This window comes from Lytechinus variegatus, chromosome 18 (genome assembly GCF_018143015.1).
Source record: "Lytechinus variegatus isolate NC3 chromosome 18, Lvar_3.0, whole genome shotgun sequence".
Taxonomy (NCBI): domain Eukaryota; kingdom Metazoa; phylum Echinodermata; class Echinoidea; order Temnopleuroida; family Toxopneustidae; genus Lytechinus; species Lytechinus variegatus.
In genome coordinates, this window is record NC_054757.1 from 11,360,409 (window position 1) to 11,385,279 (window position 24,871).

The 24,871-nt window shown below is 35.6% G+C and overlaps 1 protein-coding gene across 1 annotated transcript in view; it reads left to right on the forward strand.

Annotated features, from left to right (window-relative positions):
• Positions 1 to 468: 468 nt before the first annotated feature.
• LOC121431598 (coiled-coil domain-containing protein 6-like) overlaps positions 469 to 24,871 on the forward strand; it is a 46,153-nt gene continuing 21,750 nt past the window's right edge. Inside the window, exons 1-2 of the mRNA XM_041629158.1 lie at positions 469 to 731; positions 6,598 to 6,747. Of these exons, the coding sequence (XP_041485092.1) occupies positions 507 to 731; positions 6,598 to 6,747 (375 nt within the window). The 5' untranslated portion in view covers positions 469 to 506. The remainder of the gene's footprint in view (positions 732 to 6,597; positions 6,748 to 24,871) is intronic.

A 24,871-nucleotide genomic window follows, 5' to 3' on the forward strand; every position in this document is an offset into this window, starting at 1 on the left:
CTCTCGGGCCTTTTTATCAAAGTGGAGACAATGGCAGAGTTGGGATTCGAACTCACAACCTTGCGATTAAGAGTCCAATCCTCTAACCACTTTTCTATGATAAAACATGGAGGTTTTCTACCTCCATGATAAAAAGGATGCCAATATATCGCAACACATGTTAGTCAACCTAAAATGGGAATGACTAATAAAAACAGGTGTTTCTCACATGAGAAGCATGTGGACAAATATGACGTATTCATGAATTATTCATAATGCCCCGAAAGGTTATTTATTTCCTCCACGTTTTCCCCGTTTACCATTCAGTTTTTCCAAACTTGAACTTCAAATTTATCCATTTCGGTTTATTATTTATCCAAATTTATCATTCTCAAAAGAAGAGAACAACGACTTTATCACTGATTTTATTTCAGGTCGGCCTTGTGACTTGTATCACGTGCTCTAGCAGATGTCGGATAAATATTCATGATAAAAATTAGCATACCGATCATATCACAGTCGACAACATGGCTACCGACATGGCAGACAGCGCCAGTGCCAGTGAGATAGAAAGTGACACGGATAGTACCAAGATGTCTATTCCAATTCCTCGACGGGAGGAGCTCTTCAATAGAATCGCCAGTTTGGAGCAGGAAAATAAGGTTTTGAAGATGGAATTAGAGACGTACAAGATGAAATGCAAGTCTTTGGTGGCCGAAAATCGAGAACTTCGGAAGGCGAGCGTCAACATCGTAAGTGCCTGTGACTCTGTGTGTGTTTTGTATGGGAGTTGTCTCAAATCAAACTTCAAAGGCATGCAAAGCGAGCTGCAGCAGTGCAATGTAAATTGTGATGATACCCGATGATGTAATGTAATGGCATGAAAAAAAGAAAAGAAAGAAAAAGATAAACAGGTGTAACATACAGTGTAGAATGATACTTAATAAGACAGATACGACTGAGATCTGAGAGAGTGAGAAGACAGAGATTTCGTGAGAATAATTGTGAGATATTTTTGGGTTCCTATTCCTAAAAATTTTTTAACATGAAATATGAATTTGGATATTGTGTGATGCAGGCGCGTACGCAGGATTTTTGAAAGGGGGGGGTTTTCGAGCTGATTTTTTTTTTAATCTCCCGCCTAGTCTCTAAAAAGTGATGAGCGGGGGGGGGGGGGAGGTGATGATTTTTTTTTCAGCGCTGCAAATAAGACAATAACATTTAAGTGGGGATGGGTATGTAACAGTGCGGTCATGACCCGCGAGCGAGCAGAAATGTTCTCGTTTTTGCGTTGAAAACATATAAACCTTTTTGTCAATAGTTTGTTGGTATCATAGTCGATGCTACATGTCCTTCGGATCGTAGCACTCATGATATGGCCAACCGCGTAGCCATGATTTCATTTTGGAGGGGGCGGTAAATGCACGCAAAGCGCGCTCCCTAGGGGGTGGGTGCAGGGAGGGGGAGTTTCCCCCTCCCGCGCGAAGCTTTTAGTGTTTCATAAATTAAAATGAAAAGGAGCCGTTTCTCTTGTCTCTAGTACCTCCAATTCGGTTGACTATATTGCGATTTTGAACCTTGTTTTCAAAAGTGATTGTAAACGCACAAAAGAGGTATACAATGGAGGGAATCAAAATGGTAATAACTCCGCGCGAAGCGCGGAAGCTAAAGTGATTTATCAATTTTTCTTGCCATAAAAAAGGGTCCCGAGAAAAGGGTATTCTCAAAGATATATTGAAACTTTCTTTGGAAAGATCAGATTTGATTACAAACAATTTAGCATCAGTGCATATTTTTAACTCGCAAAACAGAGGAGAAGATTGGTAGAGGAAGATATTCCTCCCCGCGATGAGCAATGAAACTGAAATTTCAAAGGGCGGACGTTTCATCAAATGTAGATATCTCTCATACCCAATCGTCTCTAATTCAATTGATTTTCTAAGATTATTGAACTTCATTACAAGGAAAATAGTGCGCATAAAGTTGAAACTTCTGTGATTTATTGAAATTATCTATCTATATAATAAAGGATGATTAATTTTTTTTACTTATCCTGAAGCGCTTCATTTTGAATATAAAGAAACTTAAGTGTCATTCAAAATTTCAAACTGAGGGCGCAAAACAGGACAGGAGATGAATGTATACAGGGAAATGACATGAAGTTTAATACAATTTGATAAAAAAAATATTGTACTTTTTTATTTAATACGACACGAATTCCATACCTTCCTCTTTTTAAATTAGGAACCTGTTTGCCCCCAAATTATGGTTGTTTATAGTAATGAGCTGAAAAGCGGGAGAAGCTGACTTTATGGAGGTGACGGCAGAAACTGATATAAAGATTTTACCCGCTCGGAGCCGACCAGACCAGAAGTTGCACGATCAATTGAAAAAAAAAGATAACTTCATACATTTACTTCGGCCTAACCTTACTCAAATTCATGCCCTAATGTATACAATTTTAACTTTAACTGGCAAGAAGCACATAGCTGAGGTGGAAAAACAGGGTTAGAGAAAAGGTGGGGGAACAATGGAGAACTTCAATATTGTCATTTAACCGCGCACAGCGCGGAAGCAAAATTCATATATGAATTTAAAGCAAGAAGAGTGAAGGAGTTTCTCTTTTGAGAAAAAAATAAAGAATAAATAGAAAAAACACAAAGCTACCTTTCTTCCCTTTCCTTCCTTCCCTTTTCCTTTTCTCCTCTCCTTTTTTCCCTTCTTTTTTTTCTTTTTGGGGACGTTTTTTGGGGGGCGACCGCCCCCCCTGGCTACGCGCCTGGATATGGCCTTGATCAGAACACTAGAAACTTGAGAAATGTCATGAATAATTACGAGCGAGCGGAGCAAGCGAGCCGAAATGTTTGCGTTTTTCCGTCAAAACATACAATTCTTCTCAATAGCTTGTTGGTAATGATTACATATAAGTTGATGATACATGTCCTTCTGCTCGTAAGTCTCATGATATGGCCTTGATCAAGAGACTAGAAACTTAAGAAATTTCATAAATGATTACGAGCGAGCGGAGTGAGCGAGCCAAAATTTTCGCGTTTTCCCGTCAAAATATACATTTCTTGTCAATAGTTTGTTAGTAAATCAAGTATTAGTCGATGCTACATGTCCTTCTATTCGTAACACTCATAATACGGCCTTGAACAGGAGACTAGATACTTATGGAATTTCATAAATTATTACGAGCGAGCGGAGCGAGCTAACCGACATTTTAGCGTTTTCCGTCATTTTGGTTTTCATATTGGTAAAACATATTTTGTAAGAAAACGTATGTCTTTGTCTAGGTTCACTTGTATTCATAAGTATACATGTACATCATGATAATCATGTATGGCCTTGTAAATGGCGATACCGTGATCATGTCGGCGACATGCGGAAATAAAAGATATAATGAAATGGAGCGAGCGAAGCGAGCGGAAATTTTTTCTGTGTTTTTCGTCGGAAACATGAGATTCTGTTCATTATTGCTGTCATATACATTATTGGGTAGGGGAACTGTCCGTAACCAGACCAAGGAGTTATCAAAGCGCTTGCCAGATAACTCCTTGACTAGACCGACCTCTGGGGATCGAGACAAGCAAAAAAAAAAAAAAAAAAAAAAAAAAAAAAAAAAAAAAAAAAAAGGAAACGAAAGGGGGGGGGGTTTGAACCCCCGAAACCCCCCCCCTTGCGTACGCGCCTGGTGTGATGTGAGGCAGCCAGCACCAGCCATTGTCTGTCACTTTATGATCATTAAATGCTATACTAACCTTGCATTAGTATTGCGAGAATAGTATAGCATACTAACTTCGCAGTACATGTGAGTGTTATTACTTAGCCAGGCATTTGGAGATTATTTAATGTTAAATCATTCACTTGACTTAACCCAGGGAGCCCAGGGGCTTACCGTGTATTTGACCATACTCACGGGACTAGCATGATTTATGGTCTAAATATTTCTCCAAATGAATTGTGAAAAGAGAAATTATGCACTTAACCATGATTGTATGGATGAAGGTCTAATGAGTGGCAGTTTTCCTGACATCTGGGCACAGACTGGAACCTCAAAAAACGAAAAGTTCTCTCCTACCCCCGTCTCGATCGGCCATTTTTGTTAAGAATTGCAACAAAATGGCCGATCGAAATGGGGGTAGGAGAGAACTTTTCGTTTTTCATCCATACAATCATGGTAAGTGCATAATTTCTCTTTTCACAATTCATTTGGAGAAATATTTAGACCATAAATCACGCTAGTCCCGTGAGTATGGTCAAATACACGGTAAGCCCCTGGGTTACACTTGACTGAGCTAATCCTCTAATACCCTTTTTAGACAGGCTAAAATTTCCTTAACCCCGTACTATTGGTGGGGCTAAATGGCAATTTAGCCCCACCTATAGTACGGGGTTAAGCTTAGCCCACTTTCGTTTTACACAACGTTTTTGCAAAGTGGGCTAACCCCACCTATAGTACGGGATTATTTGGCCCTGCAAAAAAGCAGGGTTATCCCACCAATTGCGGTGCTAAATGCAATAGTACGGGGTTAAGATCGCATGTGTAAAACGAAAGTGGGCTAAGCTTAACCCCGTACTATAGGTGGGGCTAAATGGCAATTTGGCCCCACCTATAGTACGGGGTTAAGGAAATTGTAGCGTGTGTAAAAAGTGTACGAGTGAAGCACTTGTACTACGAATGATCGACAAAAACCACTAGTCCGGGGTTAGCGAGTTTCGTGTGTAAAAAGCAAGCATTCCTTATCCGGGGTTAGCAATAACAATTTGGCATGTGTAAAAAGGAAAAAAAATAGTACGGGGTTAAGGATAGTACGGGGTTAGCGATAGTCCGGGGTTAAGAAAATCCTGTGTAAAAAGGGCATAAGCTCTAATAAAGTTAAAATTATGGCACTTGTAAGATCACATGACATGTGGTAGAAATAACTGCAAATACCGAAGACTAAACAAGGTCTGGAAATTTCATTTCCCACAGCTGCAGGTGGTACATAAACATTTGTGATAATCATTCTTCATGTTTTGACAAAATTAAAATTCAAAACCTGACCTATCTTTGCTGTATACATCTACTAGGCCTAGTATAAACCACATTTTTTTAAGGAACAGATCAAGTGAGCCGATCACTCAGCCAGACAATCAAAACATCACATGGTTTCTTGTCTTGCTGCAACGATCTGCAAACATTTCTTGCGGTTCCTTGAAAAAACCTTTGATCTAGCAGAGTAACATTTTGAAAAATTCCTTAACATTAGGCCTACTAGAGTGAAACTGAACAACAACTTTTTAATTTTTACAGGATGAAGAACAAACCAAAAGAAACAAAACAAGTAATTTAATCAGGAACCCAAACTTGGAAATTAAATGATTTGTGCAAATTTCAAAGGACAAAAGTATAGAATGAAGATTCAACTGAAAGTTTGAAAGAAATCAGACAATAAAGAAGAAAGTTTTGAAAAATGAAGTAAAAAAGTACATTCAGACCTACATGTACATTCATATAAATCTCAAATTGTATTTGGTGAAAAGAATGTAAATGTAACAAAAGTATTGAAAAAATTAATAAAAAAATGTATTGAAGGGGAAGTTTTCTATCCTAAATTACATTGTTTGAAATGAGGTTTAAAAAGACATAACTTTCTTAATATAAATTGAAATAATAAGTGTATTACCTTGTCAAACTATAACCAGTATAGATATCTGCTTTTCTGTTCTGTTCTGTTTTTTTTTAAAACTACTTTTAATTTGGGGTGGATTCCAAAGCTTGCACATTGAAGGTGCACTTGAAAAGATTATTCAGGACGTAATGGAATGATCGAAGCCTTGATTTATCATGGACCTAATCACAAAATGGGAACAAAAATATAACTTCATATATGTGATATTTTTTTCTGTTAGTTATTGCTACATATTGCTTTTTAAAGTATTTTTTAATAGAAAGTTAGATATATTTACCAATTTGTGTTGAAAAACAGTGATTTTGAACTTTTTATAGTGTCTTATCATATTGCCAACTTTTGTTCACACAATAGCTACAGTGAAAATGAATACTGAAAGTAACAACAACAATAAATTGAGGAAAGGAGTTACTCGGTTCATGAAATGTTGAAAATACTCCATAAAGATTAAATTGATAGTACAATATATGGAAGGAACAGAAACTGGAAATTGGCAGAATTATTTTTTTTTCTCGCGATTGAGATTTTGTTCATGCAATGATGTCAACATCAAAGCCATTGATTTACATGTAGGGATGTTGGGCATTGTATTAAAGCAAAATGTGTGGGTTCACAACTTTCCCATTAATTATTTTTGTCTAATGCTTGTTACTTTCTAATTGCTTGTCCATTTGTTCTCAAACTGCAGTTGATCCAATTCTTTCATATTTCTGTTTTCATGCATGCATGCGAACTTGCACAAGGGCCAGGGTTTCTGTACCAGCTAATTTTGGTTTTGTGCTTTTAATTTGTCAAGTGCAAAGTATTTATAGACCTGTCTACTGTTAAAGATTCTGATCGATTGAAAGAAAATCCTTGAGTATGTTATACTGTGTGAGCTGCATGTTTATGTTTTGCTTTCACTGAGAAATGTAATTTCTTCTTCTGTTGTTTATTCATTCAGCAAGCACAAGCAGAACAAGAGGAGGAATTCATTAGCAACACGTTGATGAAAAAGATCCATTCACTGAAGAAAGAGAAAGAGAAACTGGCTGTTAATTATGAACAGGAAGAAGAGTATCTCACCAATGATTTGTCAAGGAAATTAACCCAGGTATGATAACCAGGGGATTAAGCCCCATGTTCACACTAAACAAAGTTGTTTTTCTTTGCTGTGCAAATCATCAGCAACGACTGTCAGAACACTGTCATAGAAATATTCTAATTCTAGGTATGATAACCAGGGATTAAGCCCCATGTTCATACTAAAAGTTGTTTTCCTTTGCTGTGCAATTCATCAGCAACGACCGTCAGAACACTGATAGATATATTCTTTCTCCAGGAAGCCGTTTCATGAAGCTGTTCATAAGTTAAGAGCAACTTCAGGAACAACTGGTGATCCTTTCATATGTGCTAAACCATCGCCAATGAATATACCATTTACCATAAGAAAGTATTACCAGTCGTTCTTAAAATCACTCTTAATTTACGAACAGCTTTATGAAACACCCACCAGGTATGATAACCAAGGGATTAAGCCCCATGTTCACACTCAAACAAACTTGTTTTCCAAAGTGGTTTTGCTGTGCAAATCATCAGCAACGACTATCAGAACATTTTCATAGACACAGAAAAAAATAATTTATTTTTTGGGGCTACTTTGAGTTCACAAGATCAAATTTGCCACATTGTATTAAAGTTTACAGTGGACCCTGTGTGAATTTCAGTGGCTCTTTTTAAGTTTTCCAGGGTCTTTGGAGCATTTCAGGGGCAAATTTGCCCCAAGCCCAGTGTAATTTTGTTTCCCTGCATAGAAATATTCTAATTTGAACTTTTATGTTGCACAATGTCTGTAAAACTGAACTGCACATTACATGTAGTGAGTAAAAAGAGTTGTTGATCTTGGTATGATATAGGTCTATACTAATTGACTCTAAACAAGTGAGCTGAGGGGAATTGTTCATTTCAATTTCAAAGATGAGGCTGAAATTCTTGTTTCAGTTCAAGGAATGATTTGTTTTTTTTATAAATGGATGGGAAGGCATCTAATTGGAAATGTTTCTTGACATTTACAAACAAAACAGTTTAGTATGATGAAACATACTAACATATATATTACTAAATATAATATTTCCTTAGCATTCTTTTGAAGAAGAAACTGATGAAGCCTCTTGGTCTGTGTGTGTCTGTACTTCTAAAGAGGTCCCCTATAATTCCTAAACTGCAGAAGCATGTGCAAAAAGGGTACTTGTTTCAACCATGAAAACATAAAACTTGAGAAATTTAGCTAGTGTTCAATGCTCATAGTCATTGACATGTTTTTTGGCAGTTTGATGAAGAGTTTCGAATATGAACACTGTTGCTTAAAAAAATTAGGTTTAGCTTTAAACATTAAATTCAACTACATGTAGAGTCTAAACATTTTCAATCAATGAACAGGCTGTAATCACCAAACAAGGGTCTGCTGATCAAGCACTCAAATTATTTGCAATCCAAGCAAAGCTAGGATTACACTGACTTCCTGCATTTTCTTCCCTCTAGATTACAAGATTAGTGTTTCTTCTTTTGATTTCTGAATAAAAACAGCCAAAAATGTATATAATATGTCACATAAAATGTTATAAATACTTATGTTCATGAGTAATGCGCCCTAATAATATATTCATTTTGCATTTGAAAAAAATGTGTACAGGCCTATGTATTTTCATATTTTTTTATTTATTTTGTTTTATTTACCCAGGGTAGTCTCTTCAGTATACAACTGCTTTGCAAGAGAGCCCTGTTAAATGTAAACAAACATATTACAATATCATACAATGTAAAAGAGTAAAACATTACATACAACATACAGTGAAAGCAACTATAAAAACCAGAGAACAACAACAAATCACACCAGCATGATAAAATAGAAATACTTAAAAATAGAGTAATACAATAAAATCAGTTAATGCCAGTTAACGTCATATAGAAATGTTGAAGGAAGAAAGGCAGTGCTTGCTAGACTAGGGCCTTGGGTTCGCAACACAAAGCAAGGCAAACGATTTTTGTGATTGATTTCACATGATTTTATACTTTCAGTTGTGAAAATCAGTCCTTTGATCATTCATGCTTTGTATCATTGGACCCACATTAACATCAAGTCATCAACGGTCTATGAGCACTGGGGAAAGCATCTTTCTTGTGCACTTTGAATGCATTGCCTTGGTTATCATTTGGCCTCCTTGTCCATCATGACTAGACATTACATTATTTTTGATGAATTATGAATTGAAGCAGTGTAAAGGAATACACACATTAATCATTACTTTTTTCATTAATTGGAAGCCACATCACAATTTATAGTTCAAATGATTTTCTTTTCTCATGTATAGAATGAAACTGCAAAATGGTTCGTTCTCGGTTCAGTGACTTCAATGTATCATGAGCCTTGCTGCTTTTAATGCATAATACGTGACTTTTTGGTAGAGTTAACGTTAGAACAATGATACTAACAAAGACTTGGATATCAATGGCACTGTCAATGAACCCTGTCATTTTGTATTCATGGAAAAGAGCAGCTGCCAAGCAATTTCTAAAACAATATTCAGTAAATTACAATTTCTTAATGTGAGCAAATATAAATAAAAAGGCAATGGGTGGCACTGTAAGCAATGATTAAAAACTCATAATATCTAAAGGCAAACTTTGTCCAAAAGTAGAATCCAATATGCTAGCAGAGCTGCCAAGTAGTACAGATTTTCAGTATTTAGTACTGAAAAATGAGAAGAATACTGATTGTTTCATGCAAAATACTGATTTCTCAAGTTCCAGTTTTATGTGCTGTCCTAAGGTATTTCTTTGAAAATACTGATTTCCTCGCCAAAATACTGATTTTCAGCTTTAAAAATACTGAAATGTTCTTGTTCAGGTTGGCAGCTCTGTGCTAGAGATACAAATATGAACAGCTCTAGGGTGACTAACTCAATACAAAATTTTTCCATATAGCTCATTCATGGATGATGTATACAGTACTTCAAATACCCAGGATGAAACATTTCAATCCTGTAGTCTCGAAAAAAAAAGTATGTCCACTTGAATGATAACCAATCTTCCACCATTATCATTCATACTTGCTATGCTTGTAGGACTATGCCTGTTCATCAGTCCAAGGGAATAAACTTTATGCTCCACATTACAATATTTACCAAGAGGCAATATTTGCCCTCTGCTTCCCAAAATTGGAATTAAAGGGCCTAATGATTATTATATATCTTTTTAACACCCAGATTCCCAAAGTGTTTTTGATTGTTTTGTATTAAAAGTGTATCCTCCTGAACCATACTGGCACATGGCAGGGTGTTCTCTGAAACATTTCCCATAGACTCGGGTGTTAAAGTGGCACTTTAAAAAAAACTTATTGAAAATAAGGATGAAATTTGAGGGTTGAATGTTTACTACCAGGGGATAGGATATATGTCTGACATTCCATATCTGACCAGAAAAGGGTATGTGTAGCTCGACCAACTCATTTTAAAAATAAATCGATTTTTGTGAAGACTACACCTGACAGGATCAAATTCATCACTTGAGACAGTAAAATGGCCCTAATTCTTCCGCCAGTAAAAAAGTAGTTCCAAAGTGGTGATATGTATCTACCCAATTTGGAAAAAGGAAGTTCAGTAGTTACCCTCCCTAGAATCAGTGTTAGATTGTCAACCATATTCATTCATTTTTATCAATCAGCAATATCAAATTTAAAACTTGAGAATGGGTTGGCTTGAATGAATATCTTTTGCCTTCCAGTAAACTTGTAATTAGGCATGTGTAACCCAGGGGCGGATCCAGCTTTCGCCAATAGGGGGGGCCGAAAAAATATTTTCAACATTTTTCTCGATTGACCGCTATAATCTGATTTTTTTTTTGGGGGGGGGTTCAGGGGGTAATCCTAACTAATGACTGAAGTCTTAAGTATATGTAAGTTTTTATTGTTATAAACAAGATAAGGTATCTCATGTGGTCTTAATATATAATGCGAACGCGAAGGGCGAGCTATAATTCTTTGATATTTTATGTCCTTAAAACTAAAGATTCTGAGCAGTTTTTATAATCATGAACAAAGATAAGTATCCAACTAAACAATGCGAGCGCGAAGCACGAGCCAAAATTTTAATATAGTAAAGTGAAAAGGGACTCGATTAGGACTGATTTTTGTGATTAGTGAAGAGGATACAAGTATCACCAATTAAATAATGATAGAGCGAAGCGCGAGCACAAAATTTTTTGATATTCCGACTTGAAAAATGGACAGTCAAAGCGCGTTTTTATCTAAATAAACAACATGTAAGCTGTGTGTCTCAAACAATTATATGCGAGCGCGAAGCACGAGCTTAATTCTTTTTTATACTGACATAATAAAGAAGCATTTTGACAAATTTTGGCAAGAATTTCCAAACAGGATAGGTATCTCACAAATCAAACAATGCGAGCTGCGCGCTGAAAATTTTGATATAACAATTTGTGTAAATCAAACAAAATAATGAAAGCTTAATGTGAGAGCTAAAATATTGTGTGCAAATTGATTTCAGAACTGGATATATGAAGTGTCATTTAATCCTCTTAAATGGGATTCATTACACAGGCAATGCGAGCACGAAGCACGAGCGAAAATTTTTATATAAAGTCTATTTTTCAATTCTTTCCTTCATCTTTTTCTCGTTTCCTTTTGGGGTCGGGCCGGCCGTTACGAGGCTGTAAATTGCACATAATGGGTATAATACCTCTTTCTTACTTTTCTTTCTGTTTTTCGTAGTTACTAAAGAGTGCACTTTTTTCTGCAGGTTGTCAAAAAATAGGGGGGGGGGGGCTGGGGCCGGCTCGGCCCCCTCCTGGATCCGCGCCTGTAACCTGTTAGACTTCCTTGGAGTACAGTCTTCCCTTAAATTTGAGTTTACTTTTCAGAATGCTATCCAATGAATGTGTGATATGTTTGGTGGCGAGTGATGTAATGTACAGTTCAAACGAGATGGAAGGTACATGTACATGTAGATCATGTCTGTAGGCCTCCATGTACATTATTAAACATGATACAATGTGTAGGGTGGTATTGAAAGAGAAAGAGAAAATACCAAGGCAAATTGTGCGAGTGAATTGGAACTGGAGATCTATGAAATCATATAATCTTAAAAGCCGAGTGTGGGTATGATTATGAAAGCACAAGATACAAATTATGAAATGTGTTTTACAAATATTTTGAAAGGATAGTATTACCCTAGTGTCTTGCCGTCCTAATAGTGCAGAAAAAAAGAGAAATATCTACATGAAGGTTTGGTGAAAATCCATGGAAGAACATTAAAAGAAACAAAACAAGTCACTTAATTGCTTTTTTAAATAACTTTCATTGGTACTTTATGCAGCTCTTCTGTATCATATGGTATAAATTCCATAGTGTCATTTTCTCAGAAAATAAGCAATTTTACCACATACAATCAGAACTTTACATTATGATCCTATAATAAGAGTGTGAATTTACATGTACCGAATGTTTGTACATATAGCATTCAAACACTTTCATGATACATAATTTACAATATGTCTTATTTAATAAAAACTTTGGAAACTGATGTATGTTTTGATTCATCCGGGAAGAAATACAACAAATTACGAATAGAAATAGATCTGATCATCTGGACTTACTTGGGAAGTTTATTTTCATCTATGATTTCTTAAAGAATGAATTTTCACAAAACTTGCGTTGCATGTACATGTAAGTGTAGTTTTTTGCTTTTGTTGGAACCAACTTCAATTTTAGTGGACTTCTCTTTTATAATCTACATGGTTACAATGGATAAGCAGACAATATGGATACTCTGTATCCACTCTGTGGCTTTAATACTAGTAAATTATTTCTTTTTATTCACTACATGTAGATCTGTGCATTAAAGTGTAAAAGACATCTCTCTTGGGGGTAAATTTATTATTCATACAATCAACCTTCCCCTTTCTCTCTTTACAAAAAAGAGACTTTATTTACCGCACTTTTACGCTTCATTATATGGGAGGATAGGTGCAAGTTGTTTCAAATGCTGAATATATTGAGGATTTGTTGATACTTCTGAAATTATCTTATTTGAGCAAGCTTTTTGAATGAATATGATTTCAAATTTGAAGCAATCTGGTAACAAAACCCTGATAAAGCTTGATTATATAAATAATACGTGTAGGATCTAATTTATTGATAGAAGGTTCTTTGAATAAAACACGTACTTGACCTACACAATGCAAGAATTAAAACAAGAATTCTTTCATCTTGTCAATAAAATGAAGTAGAGTTCTTTCTGGAATGCATACACTAGTTTTCTTGATGTGAGTAATTTAATAAAACTTGTTATTAGTGGAAAAAAAGAACCAACTCTTATTATAAGCTACTGAAATGGTGAAATAGGATTGGTCAAGAGCAAGTTATAATATAACTCAATCTAAAATCAATCAGTGATCTACATATTATGTAGAACACTGATTGATTTTGTGAAACAAGGCTATGATCGCCTACTACAAGTTCAAGGAAAGGGAAATACCCTTTTACTCATTGTGCTAGAATTTTGATGACTCAACTTGGATGGAATGAGTAATGGTCATGTGTATTTCAGTGTTAAAATTGGGTCCACGCCTTCTCAAAACATTAGCACACTCGCCTGCCAGTGCCATCATTGTTTACAATAATAATACCTTAATTTGATCCATGTGGTTGAATCACTATTGCTTTAAAAAATATGATGATAACACATTCTTTGATCGGTAGTAGGAAGAGAGAGAAATAATTATTTGTATTTAGAAACCCAAATTCTTTCAAATTATGCATTCATTGTGTTGGGTTGAGTTGAATAAAAGGGATGTTCTGTTCTGAAGAAAAGATTTGGCAGAACATTGTTTTGTGTCAAAATCTTTCATCAAAATCTAATTTCATTGAAAATGTTCACCCTCTGTCCCCCCCCCAATCAAAAACAGGCATTCTGGTGGATGTTTCATAAAGCTGTTCGTACACGTAAGTTAAGAGCGATTTTTAGAACGACTGGAGAACCTTTCTTACATGCTAAACTATCACCAATGAACATTGAATGGTGCATATCAGTACCAGAAGAAAGGATCAACAGTCGTTCTTAAAGTCACCCTTAACTTTATACAAACAGCTTCAACCAGGAGTTGCCTTTGAATTTCTGAGATGTATGATGGTGGGCCCCAAGTCTGTGACCTAACAATTTGAGTTAAGGTTTAACATGAATTTCTTCTTGTTTCACAACATCTTTCAATTAATAATGTTCCTTATATTATTAAGAGTAAGTGTACCAAATCTCTCATTAAAAAATGAAAGAAAATATAGGATTTTCTTGAAAAACCTTGGGAAGTCATTTTCAGGTTGAAAAAAAAAACTCATTCACTTTGCCCACGATTCAGTGATTTTGATGAGAAATGCTGCATTTTGAGGCCGTCACATTAAATGCCCTATCATTTTTTTTCTACCATTCTGAGTCAGATTTTTTTATGAATACATGTCTATTTATTGCATGTGTAAAGTTCGTGCTCGTTGCGTATCTTCTTTTACTAGAATCGCGCAGATACGCGTGTGCGCAGACAAGGGGACTGCGCAGAGTTGGGGGAACTTGCCATACTGTTTCTGCATAAAAGGTCCAAGATTTCTGCAACAGGGCCCCTGCCCCTGGTTGTCTTTTAAACAGTGATCTAGAGTTGCAGATATATATGTGAAGACACCTGTAAATGATCTGTCTATATGATTGCTGCTCATCCATGAGGATGGCATGGGGAATGTCTGGGAGGCAGACCATCCCTACCATCCTGAATACTTAAAGGTGAAGTTCACCCCAGAAAATAGTTGATTTGAATAAATAAAGAAAAATCAAAATAGCATAACGCTGAATGTTTCATCTAAACGGGTGTACATGTAAAATATGAAAGTTATGACATTGAAAAGTTTTGCTTATTTTTCACAAAACAGTGATATGCACAATTCTGTGAAATGCAAATGAGACAGTCAATAATGTCACTCACTCACGATATCTTTTTGATTTTTATTGTTTGAATTACACAATATTTCATTTTTTACAGATTTGACAATAGGGACCAACTTTACTGAACCATACAGTATTAAACAATGCCAATTCCACATGTTCAGGGAGGAGTTAATTGTTGTGTCACTTGACAATGAGGAGAAAATCAGAATATTTCATATTTTAGATAATAAAATACAAAAGAATTGACGTCATCAGTCTCCTCATTTGCATACTGACCAGGATATCTGTGCATATAGGCCTAACTGCTTTGTGAAATTAAGCAAAACTTTAAAATATCATAACTTTCTTTAATATTTTTCATCCAATTTTGATGAAATTGTCAGCGTTCTGCTTGTTGGATTTTTCTCTTTTTATTCAAATCAGCTTTCTGTTGAGGGTGGATCACACTGACGATAATTTACAGGTGAAAAAATAGAGAAATATATGAAGCTTTGATGAAAGCTTTGATGAAAGCTTTGGTGAAGCATTGGTGAAGCTTTGATGAAAATCTGTCAAAGAATGGGACTGTCATGAATTTTTAAAATTTTGACTTTGTGACATCACAGACTAGAAGGAATTGAAATGAAATTTTGCTCGGTGTTCATTGTCCCACAAGTCGATAAGTTTTTGAAAAATTGCTTGGAAACTTTGAATTTATCCAGATTAACGGACTCTCTGAATAGTAATCATATGGATGAAGATAGAGAATAGGCTCTGAACATAACTTGAACATAAATGTTGCCTACATTGTATGCTAAAACATAGCCTGACATGCCTGTCTGGCCCTTGCCTGTTAACCTTTTGGCCATCCACACTCGCATACTACATGTACTCCCCTGACATTTGTTTCAAGCAATTATTATCAGCATCGTTAGATTAATGTTTCTTGAACCAGATACTTATTGTCAATGCGCATATTTAAAGTGCACCCCATCAAATAAATAGGGTATGGAGGGGATTTCTGGATCGTCAATATGTTTTCCTGTGTTTTTTTTTATTTAGCGGTACTCTTCACCGTTGAAATTTCTTGGAAATGCATCAGGCAGGAATATATACTCTTCTGAATTCTGAATATGATGAATTTTACTGCGTCATATCCTGGAATGGAATTTACAGCGTGTAGACTTTAAAGTATAATTTCAAGTTCACTGTTAAAGTGCTACATTTGTTTCATAGATTTGGCTTTCGGTGTCGGTGAAATGTACATTTCAACTTGACTTGAAGTTTGTTGAACAATTCAAATCATCAGAGTATTAAGAAAACTTTAATTTTTTTTTAAAGTTTTCTATTTTCATTGCTGCTGTATAGACTGATTATTATCATAATACTAGTCTACTTTTTTTAAAAATACTTTTTATAGAAAGTAGCCTACGTATCCATGTACATTTGCAGTTAATCTTGAAAACTTCACTACTCTCTATCAAATTATGTCTTTATCGTCAGGGTGAACTTCCCCTTTAATACAAAATTGTCTTTGGCTAGGAATGTTCTATAAGATTTGAATAAAACTACTTCTGTCTAAAAAAGCAATCACAAATCTCAGTCAGTGGTACCGGTATTCCTATTTCCTATGATAAATTAACAACTCATGGATGAATTACCGTAACCATAATTCACAAATTGTGAAAATAGTTATAAAGGGAATAGACTACAGTGTTCTTGGACAGCCTATTTAATGCTGCTGGGTCAATCCATGTCAAATCAACAAATGCTTGTCACCCGACCCCCTTCGTTTTTCTTTAAACTCGCAACAAATGTTCCCCCAAGTGTCTGACGGAAAAATCTGAAATATTTTGCCCCAAGGTCAAACGGTTGCTAAGGGAGGCCGTATCTTAGCAACCAATGCGTGGCCAAACAACCAAGTTTTAAAAAAATTTGCTATTTTTGATCGACTGCTGCAACCAAGTTTGATGAGGTAGAGTGCTTATTTTCTGGAAATTGGAAGAACTTTTTAGTCTTAACATGCACAGTATATTATGGCACGGATCTGACCAGCCGTTTTTGCGCACGAGGTCGCCGAAAATGGTGTTAAGCATCCAAGTCAGTGATTTCGGGTGCATGTTTGGAAGCTCATAACTTCCAAATTCAATTAGCTTCTAGCCCAATATCATGCATATTTGAAGACTATCACTTGCTCAACAGACCTACAAAAAATTGGCCCAAACGTGCATGTCGATTTCTTGTAGGGCGCCCTCAAAGTTGGATTTTTTCTAAAAGTTGCCAAGTTCAAGGTCACGGATCACCCCTCGTCCCATCGAGGAACAACACCAATTTCTGTATACTGATAAACAATTACCTATATTTTCATGGGATACTTAAAATTTTTAATGACCGAAATGTTTAATAGCTCGTTTACGCATTTGAAAATGGTCGTAAACACTCCAAAACCAATGCAAAACGATACATACAGGTTTATCAGCACACTTCACATTGCAATAAATCAGAAATGAAAAGCCAACAAACACTGGTATTGTCTGTAATGGTAGGCTGTAATAAGTACTAAAAGGATATGCATCACAAATAGTTTGACTTATTGGCAATGACCTTGAAAAATACAGCTGAAAATCATTATAAACAATAAATCAGGTCAATTTTCCGTGATTATAGGGCACTAAACTGTATTTACACGTACTTTCACTTGTGTGTCATTTCAAAACAAATGATGATTTTAAGCTGATGATTGCTAATCCTGTTCCTTTCAGGTTGTATTTTAATATCCAAATAATACATAAAGTCACATCTTTATCTTTTGACCTTGACATTGATCTAAAAATAGCTGAAAATGCCTTAAAATTAGCATATTCACAACACCTGTGAGTTTTACAACACATTTCAGAATTGATTTTCTCACAGACTAAAAGCCTGATCATGTTGATATTTGCAGTACTGATAGTCCATAATGCATACTTGGATGATCTTTTATTAATTCATTCTTTTTCACACCACAATGACCTTGAAAAAATGGCTGAAATTCACCCAAAATCTTTAATCTGCCAATATCCCACCATTAAAGGTTGTTTACACCGACTTTCACTTATGTGTCATTTCAACACAAATGATGATTTTAGGCTGATAATTGCAAATCTTGTTCCTTTTAGGTTGTATTTTAATATCCAAATGATACATAAAGTCACATCTTTATCTTTTGACCTTGACATTGATCTAAAAATAGCTGTATGCCTTAAAATTAGCATATTCACAACACCCGTGAGTTTTACAACACATTTCAGAATTGATTTTCTCGCAGACTAAAAGCCTGATCATGCTGATAATGCAGTATTGGTAGTCCATAATGAGTACTTGGATGATCTAATATTAATTAATTTTTTTTACAACACAATGACCTTGAAAAGATGGCTGAAATTCACCCAAAATCTTTAATCTGCCAATATCCCACCATTAAAGGTTGTTTACACCGACTTTCACTTATGTGTCATTTCAACACAAATGATGATTTTAGGCTGATAATTGCAAATCTTGTTCCTTTTAGGTTGTATTTTAATATCCAAATGATACATAAAGTCACATCTTTATCTTTTGACCTTGACATTGATCTAAAAATAGCTGAAAATGCCTTAAAATTAGCATATTCACAAACCCGTGAGTTTTACAACACATTTCAGAATTGATTTTCTCACAGACTAAAAGCCTGTGACTGATATGACTTTATGTATTATTTGGATATTAAAAATACAACCTCAAAGGAATAAGATTTGCAATTATCAGCTTGAAATCATCATTTGTGTTGAAATGACACATAAGTGAAAGTCGGTGTAAACAACCTTTAATGGTGGGATATTGGCAGATTAAAGATTTTGGGTGAATTTCAGCCATCTTTTCAAGGTCATTGTGTTGTAAAAAAAATTAATTAATATTAGATCATCCAAGTACTCATTATGGACTACCAATACTGCATTATCAGCATGATCAGGCTTTTAGTCTGCGAGAAAATCAATTCTGAAATGTGTTGTAAAACTCACGGGTGTTGTAAATATGCTAATTTTAAGGCATATACAGCTATTTTTAGATCAATGTCAAGGTCAAAAGATAAAGATGTGACTTTATGTATCATTTAGATATTAAAATACAACCTAAAAGGAACAAGATTTGCAATTATCAGCCTAAAATCATCATTTGTGTTGAAATGACACATAAGTGAAAGTCGGTGTAAACAACCTTTAATGGTGGGATATTGGCGGATTAAAGATTTTTGGTGAATTTCAGCCATTTTTTCAAGGTCATTGTGGTGTGAAAAAGAATGAATTAATAAAAGATCATCCAAGTACTCATTATGGACTATCAGTAAGTACTGCAAATATCAACATGATCAGACTTTTAGTCTGTGAGAAAATCAATTCTGAAATGTGTTGTAAAACTCACAGGTGTTGTGAATATGCTAATTTTAAGGCATTTTCAGCTATTTTTAGATCAATGTCAAGGTCAAAAGATAAAGATGTGACTTTATGTATTATTTGGATATTAAAATACAACCTGAAAGGAACAGGATTTGCAATTATCAGCTTGAAATCATCATTTGTTTTGAAATGACACACAAGTGAAAGTACGTGTAAATACAGTTTAGTGCCCTATCATCATGGAAAATTGACCTGATTTATTGTTTATAATGATTTTCAGCTGTATTTTTCAAGGTCATTGCCAATAAGTCAAACTATTTGTGATGCATATCCTTTTAGTACTAATTACAGACTACCATTACAGTCAATACCAGTGTTTGTTGGGTTTTCATTTCTGATTTATTGCAATGTCAACTGTGCTGATAAACCTGTATGTATCGTTTTGCATTGGTCTTGGGGTGTTTACGACCATTTTCGAATGCGTAAACGAGCTATTAAACATTTCGGTCACAAACAATTTTAAGTATCCAATGAAAATATAGGTAATTGTCTATCAGTATACAGAAATTGGTGTTGTTCCTCGATGGGACGAGGGGTGATCTGTGACCTTGAACTTGGCAACTTTTAGAAAAAATCCAACTTTGAGGGCGCCCTACAAGAAATCGACGTGCACGTTTGGGCCAATTTTTTGTAGGTCTGTTGAGCAAGTGATAGTCTTCAAATATGCATGATATTGGGCTAGAAGCTAATTGAATTTGGAAGTTATGAGCTTCCAAACATGCACCCGAAATCACTGACTTGGATGCTTAACACCATTTTCGGCGACCTCGTGCGCAATAACGGCTGGTCAGATCCGTGCCATAATATACTGTGCATGTTAAGACTAAAAAGTTCTTCCAATTTCCAGAAAATAAGCACTCTACCTCATCAAACTTGGTTGCAGCAGTCGATCAAAAATAGCAAATTTTTTTAAAACTTGGTTGTTTGGCCACGCATTGGTTGCTAAGATAGGGCCTCCCTTAGCAACCGTTTGACCTTGGGGCAAAATATTTCAGATTTTTCCGTCAGACACTTGGGGGAACATTTGTTGCGAGTTTAAAGAAAAACGAAGGGGGTCGGGTGACAAATTGTCTGAAAATTGGTTGATTTGACGTGGATTGACCCTGCTAATATACTTTTAGTTGACTTCATGTATTTACATCTGGTGAACATATACCTGTACAACCAATATCTTTGGATTGTATGACAGGCCATTAACCTATTACCTATGTTTCATATGCCTCTACATATAATTGTTGGATAATGAGGTCAGTTGACAGTGTCAACAGATGTTACCATGTATTATTGGCAACCACGATGCTGATATTATAACCCAGGAATGAAACAATACACTCTGTATCAATTGGAATAACAGGCTCAGACGGAGATAGGCTGTGTTCAATCCAAACTACAAACAGTATTTGACCCTGTAACAATAACATGTTTTTTTTTCAGAGACATTTATTTCAAATCATGTTTGTGTCTAATCAATTTTTTGTCCATCATAAAGACCAATATCTTTCAAAATGCAAGCATGAAGCACAAAATGTCAGTTTGGAATCTCCATACTGCGGAATACTACATTGTAATTCAATTGAATGCAGCAGAGATTGTTATTGGGATTCTCCAAAGCTAAGGGCCATACATGTATGATATGAATTGTCTGGGTCTACACTCCAAGTTGACCTTTACATCCTGGGTCAAACAGTACAGTGGGTGGGCTTGAAATATGATATTAGACTGATGGGGAAAAAATTACATTAAAAATTAGTGAACATTCACCAGTGACCATCCACCCTTTGTGTTTGAGTCTCTATCATCATGCTTGCAATTTTTGCTTCGGACTGCATCGCTAGAGGCCTCGTTGCAGAGAAAGAGAGGGAGTTGAGAACTTGAGATCAAATGTAAATCCAAAAATGAAACACAATTTGACTTTCAACCGATCAAAGGCGCACTAGTACTTATTTAGGGAGTTTACATTTAAAATAAACTCTTCTTGCAACAAGCTCCTGTTCTGATACAGGCAGACCTCATTCTCCTTGATAAGATAGCCCGATCTAGTGCTGTAATTGCGGTATCTGTGCATTGAACCTGTTTCGGTCTGCCCAGCAGAGTCGTACCCGTGTACCTTTTTAGTTTGAGCTGGGAGAGAATTTTCAATTCAATCTGGCAATGAAATCATAAGATAATGGTTTTAAAATCCTTATTTATATTCAATCACCATTGGTAGAGAATTCAAGGGCACTGACCCAAACATGACAAGCATTCAGCCCATTCTGTCAGATTTATTGTTACTGAAATCGCCCAATCATATTAATGATAAACGATATCAAAATGCCATGCAGTGGTGGACTTCCATTTGAATGAATTTTATGCAAAAGAGCAAAATGTAAAATAAAATGCTGCGATGTTAGATACAAAAAAGAGAAGGAGAACCCAAAAGCAATACAAAACACCTTGATCTAGAAATGTACAGTTGTATACAATTTTCTATATAATTTTATACTTCATTAGAAGTAGAAAAGATATTGCCAGAATTTTTCATACAAATTGTTGTATACATGCTTTGGCAGAGGGCAGGAGGTATTATTGTAATTCCTAGATGATTATGAATTATGATAATTTGGCCCAGGGGAACTTTCTATATGATTTGCCACACGGCTTGTTGGATGACATTGAACAGAAAAATAGCCGGATAGGAGCCAACTGTCACCTCTCGTTATACGGATCAATGTGTAGTCTGAAACACATGATTGCATATTGTTTCTTTTTTTATGGTCAAAGCCAAAGGGAAAATTTAATGTAAAAAACATGCATGCACAGTGTAATTTCCAGGGCTGTATGTAAACATGGAATATTTACCACAAATACAGATCAATATTGTCACTACCATACATGTATGTACATAATGAAACTTGGTGTTGGTTTAGGTTCAATAATTTCACTACAAATTGCTTTTGTACGAACAGTACTTTATATTTTGCATTTTTCTCACTGTTATCATTATACTGTATGGTTGTATGTGAAATGTCAAAGTTCACTTTAGTAGTCAGATTCAGCACTCTTTCCCAGCCGCACGTTTTTATCAATCATACTTTAATTCCTTTATCAGAATTTGTTCATTTATAAAGACTTTATCATTATAATTTGTGAAAGATTGGAGAGCTTTCATATCAGCCTGATATTCTGTTTAATAATAAAAATTGAAAGCATTTGAAATTTCTTGTAACAAGTAGTGAGTGTGTGAGATCATTGGCTATTGGCCAATAGTCTGCAGGCCCAGACCCTGATTGAAACTTTGATCAACAAAGTCTCAATCAAGGTCTTGATATCCACGCAAAGACTAACGCATACAAAACTTGATGTGAGCGAGAGGGCCTTTGGTACACATAATGATTAGGCTGCACATTCAGACCCTGAACTCTAGTGAAGGGTTTGCACAGCAGATCAATTGGCCATGACGACATTACTTTGTTTTAGAATAAATTATTGGTATTGAAAATGATATCAATTACCTTTATGTCTGTTTTTGCTGAAATTTTTAATGTTTTTTGCTAATTTTGATATCTTCTATTTATTGATTGAAATAAATTTGCTAGATGGCCCCAGATAGAATCTTGTATGCATGTTCCATATTTATGTAACTTTCACATGTACTACAATGTATGGCCTACATTTTCCTGTTTACTTGATAGGCCTACAGTTACTATATTGAGCCAATGGGATGTTGAAAATGCCACCATGTACATGTACTTACCCATATTCATTTTACATTGTAAGGGGCAGGATGGGGGTTGTTCCATGGAGCTACAGAGGGGATGTCAGTGACCGGGTGTTCCTCGCATCAAGGAGTACTGCTTCCAAGAATAATCCATCATATAGATATTAAAGAGCTATCATTTTTATAACTACTTTGAGGTCCAACAGGGGCAAAAGTAGCCCACTCAGCAAGTACTGTATTGCATAGCATACATGTAGTCTATTCTATTGTCCTGATATGAATTATCTTCTGAATTATACAGTGCGTCCCAGAAAAAACAAAACCGAGATTAAGCGATGAATTATCATAACTTAATCAAAAATACACTAGACATTTGACCTACCAATGTAAAGCTTAGAATCTCTTCTTTCAGCTGATATTACTTAGATTATTCCCCATTCACGCATGGGTGAGCAAAAACAATTTGAAGAAAGGATACCAAAAACTCATTTGGCGGGGGTATCTGAAGTTTAAAAAGAAAATCACATGCCTTAAAAGTTCAATATCTGCTCTTTTATTTGATGTACCTTAATCACAAAAAATGGTCGCATGGTTAACAAAAGACTGAATTCATGGCTGATCGTCAACAAAACTGAGTGTCAAGTGAGTTTGAACGCTAACCTGTAGAACCTCTTGATTTTATGAAATTATTGAAATTCAAGCCTTATTTCAAATAACCAGAACTTTGTTATTTCTTGACCATTTTCTGTAATTGAGGTATCAATTAAAGAGCAGATATTGAACTTTTTGAAAATGTGGGGTTTTTTAAACCCAGATACAGCCCACCAAATGACTTTTTGGTATCCCCTCTTCAAATTATTTTTGCTCACTCATGCGTGAATGAGAAATAATCTAAGTTATTTCAGATGAAAGAGGAGATTCTAAGCTTTACAACAGTAGGTCATTTGTCTATTTTATTTGTGATTAAGTTATGATAAATCATCGATAAATCTTGTTTTGGTTTTTTGTGGGACGCACTGTATAGGCCTTCATAATTAATTGTGTAGTTTGCTGTTTTCAGACTCAGATTTTTAGTTCAAATGGCTTCTAAACGGTAATATCTTGGCCATATTTGGTACTTACATGTAATTGTAGACAGACGATGGCTAGTCTATAAGCACAGACCCTAAAAGTGGTCTGGAGAGAAGTACAAGTAAGTTCCAATGTAGGGCTAAATATTGATGATTGGTGCATGTCTAAAACCCAAAACAACAATACAGAGGACGCTTTCAATTTACCTTCATGTAAATGTACATGTTGCATGACCAACAGAAGGTTTCTTACATATATACTACATGTACTTTGTTCTTTCCAGAAGATACTTTGAACACCCGGGGGGCCACTTACATTGACGAGTGGATACCATGCGCGACCAAAAAAACACGTAAAAAGGATGTCCTTTTCACGATAGGGCACGTTACGTACGTAACGTGATAAGGGTGTCAAAAACACAAAAATAAGGAAAAAAGGGTATCTATTTCGCTAGGAAAATTACGTGTTTAGGGTCGAATTTGCGGGGATGATAAAACAAAATTAAAATGTTTTATAAAGGATGTCCTTTTGCCCCAATAATACTACGTGTTTAGAGTCCTATTTGCGCGAGGTGTAGAAGGTGGGGTCGTACTAAACCAAATAAGGTAAAGCCGACGACCGAAGGACCCGTAACAATAAAACATTCCTGTACTTGTTTAGGGGTTCATTTCTGGGAATATTTGCCAAGAGTATATCGTTTTGTTTCCAATACTTGTTAAGGGTAGGGTTTCACACGCCAATACTTGTTAAGGGGTGCATTTTCAGAATATGGAAATTACGTCTTTAGGGTGCTTTTCGAGACCCCATGGTCGCGCATGGTATCCACTCGTGAATGGAAGTGGCCCCCCCCCCCCCCCCCCCCCGGGTCTGAACAGTATTGAAGCCAATGGCAATTAATGGTGTCTATTTTTCACAATTTGGAGGCAAATCACAATAATAACCCCTCAACTTCAAGTATTTAATTTTTTTTTGCTGGTTTCACCTGTGAAATGGATGGTAGTCCTGCCT